Source organism: Pristis pectinata, chromosome 10 (genome assembly GCF_009764475.1).
Source record: "Pristis pectinata isolate sPriPec2 chromosome 10, sPriPec2.1.pri, whole genome shotgun sequence".
Classification (NCBI taxonomy): Eukaryota; Metazoa; Chordata; class Chondrichthyes; order Rhinopristiformes; family Pristidae; genus Pristis; species Pristis pectinata.
Window position 1 is genome coordinate 68651347 of NC_067414.1, and position 12587 is coordinate 68663933.

The 12587-nt window shown below is 39.8% G+C and overlaps 2 protein-coding genes across 3 annotated transcripts in view; one reads left to right on the top strand and one right to left on the bottom strand.

The window, feature by feature from the left end:
- The window catches only part of ddx1 (DEAD (Asp-Glu-Ala-Asp) box helicase 1), a 35258-nt gene extending 32567 nt beyond the window's left edge, over nt 1–2691 (bottom strand). The window contains exons 1-2 of the mRNA XM_052024301.1: nt 2487–2691; nt 151–202 (exon numbers count right to left, since the gene is read on the bottom strand). Coding sequence (XP_051880261.1) covers nt 151–202; nt 2487–2502 — 68 coding nt within the window. The 5' untranslated portion in view covers nt 2503–2691. The remainder of the gene's footprint in view (nt 1–150; nt 203–2486) is intronic.
- A 39-nt stretch (nt 2692–2730) lies between these two features.
- nbas (NBAS subunit of NRZ tethering complex) overlaps nt 2731–12587 on the top strand; it is a 212344-nt gene continuing 202487 nt past the window's right edge. For both annotated transcript variants that reach the window (XM_052024299.1, XM_052024300.1), the window contains exons 1-8: nt 2731–2869; nt 5846–5894; nt 6943–6979; nt 7332–7409; nt 8884–8931; nt 10136–10179; nt 11233–11366; nt 12184–12317. In XM_052024299.1, the coding sequence (XP_051880259.1) occupies nt 2807–2869; nt 5846–5894; nt 6943–6979; nt 7332–7409; nt 8884–8931; nt 10136–10179; nt 11233–11366; nt 12184–12317 (587 nt within the window). In that variant the 5' untranslated portion in view covers nt 2731–2806. The remainder of the gene's footprint in view (nt 2870–5845; nt 5895–6942; nt 6980–7331; nt 7410–8883; nt 8932–10135; nt 10180–11232; nt 11367–12183; nt 12318–12587) is intronic.

Genomic DNA, 12587 nt, shown 5'->3' on the forward strand with positions numbered 1-12587 from the left:
ATTGTGCTGCCCTCCATTTTTGAGGTGATAGGTCACAGCTTTTATGCAAGTTTGAATAATTTTTTAATTCATCTAGGCAAATTAATTTAAGGCTTATATACGTTTTAAACATTTCTCACAAGTCTGAAAGAATTTTGAAATCATACTCACAGCCAGTCCATCTGCTCTACAGCCTGGGCAATTTCCGGCATAACACCCATCTCTAGAAAGGGATAGTAATAGAGATTTAAATAATATTAAAAGGAAATAAAATTATCATTGGCCAATTTTAGAAATAAATTTCAAAAAAGTGTTAGCAAAATATCAATCATTTGGCATTTGATACAATATAATCATTTATAATTGGCTGGGTCAGGTATTGGATGTCTGTATTTGGTGCATTGGTATTTGAAGATATCAGATTTGTATATTTCTGAGTGAAAAAAAATCAGTTAACAAAAAGCAAGTCCTAAAAGGCACTGTACATTTTCTGTATTGCTTTTCTACAACTGCATAACTTTTAGCATGCTGGCACCTCAAAACCCTGGGGTATTTAAGAACTGGAGGTGCATCCCCAACCCCTTGAGCAGACCAAATCCTTTTCATCTACTGACTTCCTATTTACTGATCCAAATACTCACACAGTTGGCCACGTACAACTGAGTTTTGATAGATATTGTGTGCCAAGCCCTTTCCTGGTGTGTCCAGTGAATCCTGTTTAACATTTGATCTCTTGTGCCGGCAAGTAGCGAAATACGAATAGTGTGCAGCCAGGGACCATGTCCATAGTGCGGGCTGGGCACACAAATCTAACCAGATTCCTGATCCCACCAGGAGCAATGGAGAGGTCAGGAACGTGGCTAGACTTGCAGTCGGAAGCTGGGTCCAGAACACAGGCCAGGTGTGTGGAGAGAGCCGATGTCGTGGTCAGAAATGTGGGTAGTTTGGAATCAGAGCCAGCGTCAAGAAGTTGGTAACTGATGATAACTGCTGTTTGCTGCCAGCTGATGTAGATGAGGAAAGTAAAAGCTGCATGCAAACCGTGCTTGTTTTGACAAGCTGAAACTTATATAGAAGTCAGTATATCAATGATGACTTAATATCATTGCACCTGCAGCCTTAGATGTATCTACATTTTGGCTATCCAATGTTTAGTCCCTGCCCTAGTCAATCATGAGCACTTAATGTAATTTACCCAGATTTCAAATATCATGAATAGGAAACGGGTAATTGTCAGACCTTGTCTGAACCCTGACAAAGGCCAAGTAAAGGTCACAATCCAGAACCAAAGCAATTTACATTTATTTAGCATCTTTTAATGTCGCAAAATTTCCTGATTGTGCCTTACAGTGGGATAATAAAACTTCTATTTGAGCTTTCAGATCAGTTTTTTTTTCACGTAAAGGTCTCCTTAATGGAGAGGAGAGAAGTTTAGACAGGGAATTCCAGAGCTCTGTCCCAAGCAACTGAAAGCACAACCATTGATGGTGGAACAAGGAAAACTAGAAAAGCTTGAGAAACTACCTTTGGAAGTGCAGAGATTATGGTGGATTTTAGGAATGAAGACAGCTACAATGCTAAAGAACTATCTTAAAACAAAGAATTCTTAAATCAAAATATTACCACACCGGGAATCAATTCAGGTTGATGCGCTGGGACGAGAATAAACTTGGATTACCGGGAGCCTGTCGGTTTAGGGGTGCGCTGTAATGGATCAATGGGGAGCTAACAACATTACTGAAGATTTAGCGGCAGATCAGTCGTGGGTGGAGGGCGATTTGTGTTTCTTTCTTGTATCATAGAGGTGGAAATCATCAATTACCGTGATAACACGATTAAGTGCTCAAACTTTCAGTTTAGGTCTAATAGGAACAATACAGTTTGACAAGAGACATTAAAACAGTCTTCATCGCAATTAGTAATAATTCTGCAATGCACTTTCTAAAAAATAACAACGACCATTTATTATGTCTACTGAGTCACACGCTTTGTGCTTTAACTGGGGGATGGTGGAGTTATGGGCGATGAGAGATTATTGCCATCCCCTCCCGCTTCACTAATGTGCCGCATGGCCCCGGGGGGGGGGGGGGAAGGAGGAGTGCTGGTGCACCGGCCTGCTCGGGTAATGGATGAAGAGTCCAGATGCAGAGCCAGATTCGCACTCGGACCTCCGCTGATCCTGTACCACCCTCCCCCGTCGTCCGGGGTGGAAGAGAAAACGGAGCCAAGGCGAGTTGGAGATACGAAACGATTCATTTTAAAGCAAGCAGATATTGCCTGTGGGGTCCGGGCGGGGGGGGGGTGGGAAAGAAGGGGGGTGGGGGGGGTGGGGAGAGGGAGGGGTTGGGAAGTGGTGTCCCGAGCTCGGGTTTCTCGGCGCGGAGACCCGGACCCCGCGCTCCCGGGCCAGGTCCCCGTGTGTCTGGGGCTGGGGGCTGGGGCTGGGGCTGGGGCTGGGGCTGGGGCTGGGGCTGGGCCCGGGCCCCCCCGCTGACGCGGCGCCTCACCTGCAAACGCCGCCATCCTCGCCGCTCGCTCTGCCAACGGAAGCTGCGACAGGCTCCGCCCACAGCGTCTGCACAGCTCCTTAAAAGAGCCGGTAAACCTTATCCGTAACCGTGGGGATCAACCACACGGGCGGGGACCGAACCGAAGCTGCTGAACAAAGTCCGAGGTCCCGGGTGCCGAGTCCAATTGGTGCGGAACCAGATTTTGTTGGAGCCCGGAGCCGTTCAGTGACGGACGGACGGACTATTCCACCCCCCCCCCAGTGTAACACCGCTGGAGGGTCCCGCACCACTTCCGGTGCTGACGATGGCGACTGAGGATGAGAAATATTCTGTACGATCTGCTGGTGCACTGCGAGTGGTTACAGGACAGCGAGGCACTGGTGAGGCGCGGCCGGGGAGGGAGGGTTAGAGTGTCACAGGCTTGGGTTCACGGGGAGGGGAGAGGCAGGTGATGGAGGGGCGGCGGTGGGGATGGATGTTGGGAGCTGGGGCTGGGTCGTGGTTGGGAGCTGGGGCTGGATGGGTGGATGGGGAACATCGGGACTGGGGATTCTCGGCGGGAAGAGAAAAGGATTGGTGGTTGCTGGGGTGTTATGGACGGGAGATGCTGAGTGGGTCGGGAAGGGTGTGATTTCATTGGCATGGGTTGGGGGCTGGGAGAGGACGGAATGAGTTCCTTGGGAGGAGGCGATGGGGAGGTGGTGTGTAGGGGTTGTGTGGAGAGGAGGAGCCTGGGGGGAGAGGGGAGAAGAGTCTGCGGGTGGTTGGGTGTTGGGATCCACTTCATTATTTATGCAGACGTGCAAAATCAAGATTAGGAATCGTGTATTGAAATAACAAACATAGTAGCAAAGTGAGATCTACGAACAAAAACACTTAACCGGAACAGATTTGCTATACGCTAATGTGCCCAAGAAAAACTGCAATACCTGTTGTTAGTAGTCCCTTGGCCCCGTTTACTTTTTGTACACCCTGCCCCAAAGAAGAAAGAGAACCATAAGGTCAATTATCCAGGTATCTTGCTGAAAATTGTGGATTTTCATATATGTGACTTGTATCTCGCCAGATTTAATTAGCAGGATTGAAATATATATATGGAAAACTGTATGCTGTTTGGAGTTTTGGCTGGGCAGAGTAAATAGCAATATTTCACAGAAATCTTTTTAAAAAGTTACTTTTAACTTTTTGTATAATTGTCCTGGCTGTGCATGGTAACATCGTATTCATTTTTGTGTCATACTGGCGAAAGAATTCTAATGCTTCAGGAACTACAATCCTTGTGTTCTTCCATTACTCAGCTATGAACCAGAAATACCTACACTGTGCGTATGTTCAGAATTAGCTCCAAGTTAAATGCATCATGCTGGAATATTCCATGTTGAAAGATGTATGCCACCTCTTGTGCACTCCCCAAAATATTTCAATCTGCTTGCAACCAAGTTGTTTGAAAAACTTGGTTTGGAGGTGACTAACAACATGATGAGTTCCCTAGTTTTTTCATCATACAGGTCATTAGTCTTTCTCCCCCTCCATCACCACTTTCCTTCACCTGGTTGAACTTTACCAATGCCTTACAAAATCAAACATTATTCATTAGTTAAACTCATTACATAAGGGTAGCCAGTGGATGTAATATATTTGAACTTCTGGTAAGCATTAGGCAAGAGAATATAAAAGGTTATTTCACAAGTGGAATTGTTAACTTTTCAAGTAAGTTTTTCATTACACCTGTGCATACATGGACTCATGCATATGACAATAAACTTGACTTTGACTTATAAACAGCTGGAAGAACTCAGTGGATCAAACAGCATCTGTGGGAGGAAAGGAATTGTTGACACATTCCAGCATGTTGACCCATTCCAGCATCTGCAGTCTTTTGTGTCTCCACTGACTTTGACTTAGTTGGGGGTTTATATATTACATACAAATAAGGAGCAGGAGTCGGTCATTCCTCAAAAATCCTCTGCATTTCATAAGCTCGTGGCTGATCTGATTGTAATTTCAACTCTGCATTCCCCCTATTTCTTGTAAACTTTCACTCACTTTTTAATGCAAAGATATCTCTGTCTACCTTCATCTGTCGTAAATGGGTGACCCCTTATTTTTAAACAGTTCTACCTTCCTTACCCACCCTGTTGTCCCCTTAGGATCTTAATTGTTTTCAGTCGTCTCCTGTCTCCCGTCTAAACTCCACTGGATACAAGCTGATCTTGTTTAACCTTTCTTCATAAGAAAACATACTACCCCACGTATAAGTATACTAAACTTTCTCTGAACTGTTGCTGATGCATCAACATCCATCCTGAAATACTGCATACATCACTCCAGATGTGGTCTCATCAGTGCCCTATAAACTGAAATAAAACATTCCATCTGTATATTTATTTCCTTTACAATAAACAAAGTTATGTTATTCCTAATTATTCACTGTACTTCAAATTAGCTGTTTGCAAAGCAAGCACTCAGACATCCAAATCACTCTGCATCTTGGAGCACTTCAATCTCTCACCATTTATTTTGCTTTTATTTTTCATGCTAAATTAGACAACTTTATACTTTCCCACATGATCCTTCATTTTATCAGATTTTAAGACCAATCGCTTAATCCTCCCATTATCACTTTTGTAGCCCCCGTATGTCCTCTTCATAACTTTCCTACCTATCTTTGTGTCATTAGTAAATTTAGCTACCAGACCTTCAATGCCTTCATCCAAGTTATGTGTTGTATAATGTTGAAGTCCAGCATCAATTCCTGTGGCACACCGCTCATTATATCTTGCCAAAGATCTTTTGTATGTGCTCTGTTTCCTGTTAGCCAGCCAGTCGTCTGTCCATGCCAATATGTTACCTACATGGAGGTTTTATTTTGACAGTACTTGATCAAATGGGTTAGCTGGCCAAAAGTTTCAGGACCATATAGGAAGGTGGCATTGAAGACGAAGATTAATTATGGTCTTGTTGCACGGCAGAACAAGCTTGAGGGGAGAAATGGCCGTAGTCTATTTCATATTTTTGTAAATGAAAATCAAATTCTCACATTAAAGCAAGTGTCCTTTATCATACACTTGATTTCCCTGATCTGCTAAAAAGAGGTCTGCAAACAACTCCCATTTAAGTGTTAACTCCCTTTTCCTCAATTTTAATCACATGATCTTTATTGGATGCTTTAAATATATACCTTTTTATATATTTTTTTCCCAATATTGCGATCTTTTCAATAATTTAGGCTAATGGTTGATAGGGTGTTGGTGTTATGATATGATAAACTGCTAAATAATAGAACTTTTTGAGCAGTGTATTTGAAAACATTGTTCTACTGTAATCTGGAATTTGTCTTGTTTTATTTTTTGCAGCCCAGAGGCAATCGAGAACGTGGATCCGTTATTGCAAAGACTATTTCTGGTGAATTGTGTTCGAAATCTGCAAGATATAAATGTCAAGCTGGAGTAAATTTTCAATCCATTTTTAGAGAAAATGAGTTTTTGAAGATGAAATAAATAATAATAGCCTTCTTACTTATTTAAGACGCTTGTTATATTCGCCACATGAATGCTTTCACAATGCAAGAAATGTAAATTCTCCCAACTGAGAATTTTACCCATTCGGTACCTTTTAATGATCTTGGAAACGGAATATTAAACTTTTGTTCCTGAATGTAAAGTTATTTATATTTCTGGAAGTTTTTTTTTGTCTGTTGCTACTGGGCATTTGTTGGATCACTTTATCAGGAAGTTGTTTTCAACTTGTGAATCAGTAAGTAATGTTATTACATCTGACTTGGAAGATTATTGATCGAAGTCCTTTTCCAAAATTTGAGTGCAAATGTAGGCTGTGGTTCTAGTGCATTACTGAGGGTGTGTTACACCGTTGGAGGTGCCGCCTTTCACTTCAGATGTTTAATCAGGCAAATGCAATGGATCCCATGGCATTGTTTTGGCGAAGAGCAGATGAGTTCAAACTAGTGTTCTGGCCACTTTTTTCCCCTCCAGTCAACATTATTAAGATATCATTCAGTCACTTCCACATTGCTGTTTGTTGGAGCTTGTGTATACAAATTGGCTGCTGCTATTCATGTATCATGACTTCGGTATCTTTTTTCCGTCTTGCCAATGATCAGATTTAATTTTTATACTATCTTTTAGTCTTCTGCTAAATAACTTTTTAGTTGTTCTACTTTAGAATTCTGTAAATTGAGAGAAGGGATATTTATATCCTGAAATGAAAGGCAGTTGCTTGTAAAAAGATATCTGACATGTTTTGTGATGTTCAGTGCTTTCAAAGGTGAGAACCTATTTATTGTAATTAATAATAATAGTCGGCAGGTAAATGAGTTAGTGTATTATCATTGCAGTTACAAAAATAATACAGCAGTCTAATACTTGAATTTTAAATATTTAACTTTGTGAATAAATTCAGTCATCATTATTGAAACAATTTTCTTTCTATTCAGCTCCCTTCAAATTTATACTTCAGTATGTTGGATACAGGTAACTACAGCTATTATTTTCCTTGCAATTTGTCCTTTATTAGGGTGGGGAGGGGGTTGATTGTGTTAGAGTTTGAGCTATTTTACTAGTATTATTGATTATTAGACAAAAGTTATTTTTGTAACTCCGACCAGAACTTCTTGTCTGTTTAATCCATCATGTTATACAGTATTTGTTTGTTATTGGTAGGTCTTGTGTTCCATTTCTAAAACCTTCAAGCACCAACATCAGTTGTCAGTTCCTTTTAATTGTAATACTTTTGCATTGATGTAGTGTTTAATGTGACTGGTTTCTTAATAGGTTTAAGACTTTTTCTTTAATTGTCACCATTTTTGAATTCTCTTCCCTGCAGTTCTTCCAGGTCTTTGCTGTCTCCTAGTTTTTTCCAGCTGGTTACTAAACAGATCAACTGGCAGCTTGTTGTAACCAGGTAATTAATCCAGTTGATATAATGTATTTATAAGTTTTATTATTCTTTGATAAATGAAGCTGTAATATTCTTAGTTTCAATTATAGTAATCTTTTGAAGCCCTCAAATAATATCTTGTATGTTACATATGTTAACATTTTAATAATGAGCCATTTTTCTGTTCAATAAGAGATAAATAGTCTACTAAATATTAAATTGATAACATGTTAGATTGAAAGGGATACTCTGTGCCTATTGTGCAAACACAATAGGCACTTAATTTTTTTTTCAAGAAAAATGGCTACTATTCCAAAGCTAAAGTGGAGCAATGCCTCGCTGATGGAAATTTTTCACTTTGTGTTTTAACTGTGCATTTGGCCTCTTCTATAATTGCTGCAATATATGCTGATAAATATTATAATTGGCCTGATCCTTGTAGAGGATCACATAAGAATATAAGAAATAGGAGCAGGAGTAGACCATCTGGCCCGTCAAGCCTGCTCCACCATTCAGTAAGATCGTGGCTGATTGGGCTGTGGACTCAGTGTCATCTACCTGCTTTATCCCCATAACCCTTAATATTCCTATTTCACAAAAATCTATCGAACTGTGTCTTAAGTATATTTAATGAGGTAGCCTCTGTTGCTTCCTTGGGCAGAGAATTCCACAGGTTCACTACTCTCTGGGAAAAGCAGTTCCTCCTCATCTCCGTCCTAAATCTACTCCCCCGAATCTTGAGGCTATGTCCTCCAGTTCTAGTCTCACCTACCAGTGGAAACAACCTTCCTGCTTCTATCTTATCTATCCCTTTCATAATTTTATATGTTTCTATACAATCCCCTCTCATTCTTCTGAATTCCAGCAAGTATAGTCCCAGGCGATTCAGTCTCTCCTCATAGGCTAACCCCATTGTCTCCAGAATCAATCTAGTGAACCTCCTCTGCACTGCCTCCAAAGCCAATATATCTTTTCTCAAGTAAGGAGTCCAGAACTGCATGCAGTACTCCAGGTGCGGCCTCACTAGTACTCTCTACAGTTGCAACGTAACCCTGCTCTTAAATTCAGTCCCTCTAGCAATGAAGGCCAACATTCCATTTGCCTTCTTGGTAACCTGTTGCACCTGCAAACCAACGGTCGAAAGGATTCATTAATCTTAACTTGAGGGTTTTTATGCCTTTCATGTTGCTTTACTTTGATTAACAGTACCAATGAGTTGTCTTAGGTGTCTCATTTGGGCAAATATTTAGTAAGTAATGGTCTGCAAAACTGGCAATGTCACATACCTTTTGTTTATTATGATGAGATTCATGTTGACTTAGTTATAAATTCTTGCATGGGCTTGGTTTGTTTTTGTAATTTAGAACTGTGGTTAATACTTCTGAAAGTGATGCAGTTTTTTTCAGGTACTAGTGAAAATATTTAGAACTCAGCATTAGAGTTTTACCCTATGAAAGCATGAAAGTTTAACATTAATATATGATCTGTTTTTGGACAGCAATGGAAAGTTGCTTGCTGTAGTTCAAGACCAATGCATTGAGATCAGGTACTGTATCATACCCAAAGGTTATTCTGGTTCTTGTGTCACTGTTTTGTTTTTTTTAAATTAGTCGTTGGTAGCTTCAGATGAAGATGTTTCTTTTTCTACCAATATGTAACTTGTACATGCTGCTTACAGCAGTGGAACTGGCCAGCTGGTCTGCATCAGTGTTAATGCTCCACACAAGCCTTTTCCATCCCTGTGCAATTAGTCCTTTTTGCATATCATTCTTTTCTCTGGAGATAGACCACTGCAGGTGGTAAAGTTCAAAAATGTTCATTTCTATGTAAATGATTTCCTCTTCAAAGCAAAACGCAACTTCTCTTAGTTATTCATGGAAATCCTTTCAATTCATCGAATGGCTAGGCCAGCATTTAGTGCCCAGCCTAATAACCCTTGAACTGACTAGCCTGCTGGCTGTTTGAGGTCAAATCACATGTATGCAGCTAGGGAAGGACACCAGATTTCTTTCTCCGAAGGACATCAATTAAATTTAGAGTATTTTGTGACAATCCAGTTGTTGTCTGTTAATATTACTTTTATTGTCATTAGCTTCCTGATTCCAAATTTATAGTAAAAATCCAATAATCCAGAATGCTTGGGACTCTAGTGGGACGGAACTATTAGATTGGCCAGGTGTGTGGGTGGGAGGAGACGATTGATAGAACCCAAAGAAATGGTTGGTTGGAGCAGAAATGTAATTTACTTTTCTACTCTTCATCTTTCAGTTTTTGTTTCTGTTCTTAAGGTGCTTATTAATGATGGTTTTGCTTCTGGGCATAATCCCAGTTATGTTATGCAAGTGGATTTCCTCTGAGCCTAGTCTGCGAATGTTACAGGCTATGTGAGATATCAAAGGCAAAGTATATGTTATCTTTGTCCAAAACCTCCTTGTGTAAAATTTCAATGGAGGTTACCTGGAAGTGAGAATCTGATGCATTTTTATTTTGTCCACTTTATTCCAATCTGGAGATGCTGAGATTGATTGGCTTGGTTTTGGGCTACATCAGAGATCAACCAACTTAATGTGGAGGGGAACGTGATAATCATTCCTGGCCTGTTAAACCAATTTATGCACAGTGTCAAATAAAGTTAATTTTTGTCTGTCAGTATATATGGATTTTCTTAAATGCTTCTGGGTTCCCTGAAGTAACTGAATAAAAAAAAAATTAGATTGCTCATTTCCTAATCTTTACAAATTATTTTACAGATCCGCAAAAGATGAATTTGGCTCTGTCATTGGAAAATGTATAGGTAACACACTTGAAACTCTTCATTATCATGCTCGAAGACTTCTTCCAGTGAAAGGGGTGCTGGAAGTTGGAATTTACTTATTATCTTTCCCTGGGTTTGTGGTGATCTATGTCCATATTTGCTTTAGTTGTAAAACAGGTTAACTTTTGGTTCACATCCCAAATTTGAGGTTTCTGTAGCTTAACTACCACATGAAAATCATCTTTATGGCATCTTGTGTTTTTAATTGGAGGAAGAAAAGGCACCCCATTGCACACTATCTGCTCAAGCAACCAATGTTGCTTGTGCTAAAGCTTGATTTTCTGTTTTTCTTCAACTAGGATTTGATAATCTTCAATTTATCAGGAAGCTGAGGTGTTTGAGATTTGTTCAAATGCTTACAGCTGACTGACAAATAGCACTTGATAAATATCTGAAAGTAAAACAAAATGCAGGGAGAAACGAGTAGCCATGGGGTGCAGTTGGATGGAAGGCATATGAACAGGACTTTGGGAGGGGGTGGGTGGTGGGGGGGGATAGCTTTTTTTCATTTAAAAGTCAGTTCTTGTACTATTGGCTGAAAGACATTTTTCAACTCAAGACATTAGTCCTGAATATTACTTTGTTGGCTGTGAAGAAGGTCACAACTTGTGCTGCATATAGTGCTTTTTAACAATTGCAATATATTCTTTTGAATTATGTTATAGCCGAAGCATGTTGCTAGCCCATATGCTTTGCTGATAACATTCTACAAATTAACTCCTGCAAGCCAGATCTGGACAATTGCAGTCTCTGTTTTGATTATGTGTACTCCAGTTATTTTCATGCAGTGGGCAGAGGGATATTAGCTTAGTCAGAGTGAAGTTACTGCTTGAGGATCTGCTTCACAAAAATACCACCACAATAGAAATGATCCAGTTAATAATGTTTAAATACTTTTACAGCACTTTTTCAGGAGTGAATTAAATAAAAGCTTTTATTTTCATAGCATGCAACTTTGATGTACTTAAGTAATAATGAGCCTTTATTACAAAAATTGAGAAGTTAGCTACTTGTTTTGTTTTTAATCTCTAGTTCCAAAGGATCCTTGCCCTCAGTGGCGTCGTGTGACATGGAGTCATGATTGTACGTTGCTGGCTTATGCTGAGAGCTCGGGCACAGTGAGGGTGTTTGACTTGATGGGCAGTGAACTCTTCATAATTTTACCGGTACTACTGATATTTATCTTCTAAATTACGTTTTCAGAATGTGAATGTGCAAAATGGTATTTGAAAGCATCATCTTTCCAGTTATGTACATTTATTTTTGAAGGGCATATACCTGGTTGAAAAAAATATTAAAAAGACAGGTTTCTCTGGGCAAAGTGTAATTTAAAATATTTTCACAACCATTGAAGATGTATGTTATTAATTTTATCTGGTTATAATTGGAGTAATAATAAATAATACCTTATTAGTACAAATAAATTCAATGTATTGGTACCGTGCTGTAGAGAGAGGGAATCTGGCCATTGGGTGGAACCACAAGCAGGCATTTGGAGTTTGCATCTTATCTATGTGATTACGTCAGTTTCCCTTGGGTTTTGCGCTTTGCTCCTATGTCCCGAAGACATATGGGTTGGAATTTCAGGGGGAGTTGATAAGTGTGTGGGTAGAATGAGATGGGATTGGTGTAAATGAGTGCTTGATGGCTAGGACCGACTGATTGGATCAAGGGCCTGTTCCCCTGCTGCATGACTGACTCTATTCTACCACTTTGGAGGACAGGTCACCCAGACTGTTCTAGTGTAACTCACTACAAGACTAAGTATTATGTCAGTTTGGAGAAACAATCATAAAATTGAGGGGGAGAGAAAGTAGTGATTGGAAAAACTGCAGCATATTGAAAACTTGCTTCTTGTTTTCTGGATACTTTATAAATGTTGTGGAATGAGTGTGAATGTTTTTAAATAAATCTGAGGTGTTCACTATGTTGTTCTAATGAAATAAATAACTGAAAATGACCTATTTTTCAAATGCTTTTAAGACTACTAGCTTTGTAGGTGACCTCAGTCATGCTGTGGCAGGGTTGATCTTCCTGGAGTCGACTGATTCTGCTCAGTATTCTGCAGAGCTTCTGGTAGTCAACTATCGCGGTCAGCTGAAAAGTTATTTGGTCAGGTAAAGTCGAGAGATTTGGCATTAATTTACACCTACTTGCTGCACAACATTTGACTCCATGTCCACATGAAGCCATTAATTGCCCAATTTGTGTGTTCATAGAAATAATTCCCCCTTCCAAAACAAAAAGACTTCCTTTGATGGCAGGTACACAAATTTATAATTGGTATACGTATCCAATATCTCAATGAAGAATTTATTGCAAGTTCTTCATAAGTTAGGTAATTTTTGATTTAAGTTTAAAAAAAACAATTCTTTTAGTTAATCAGC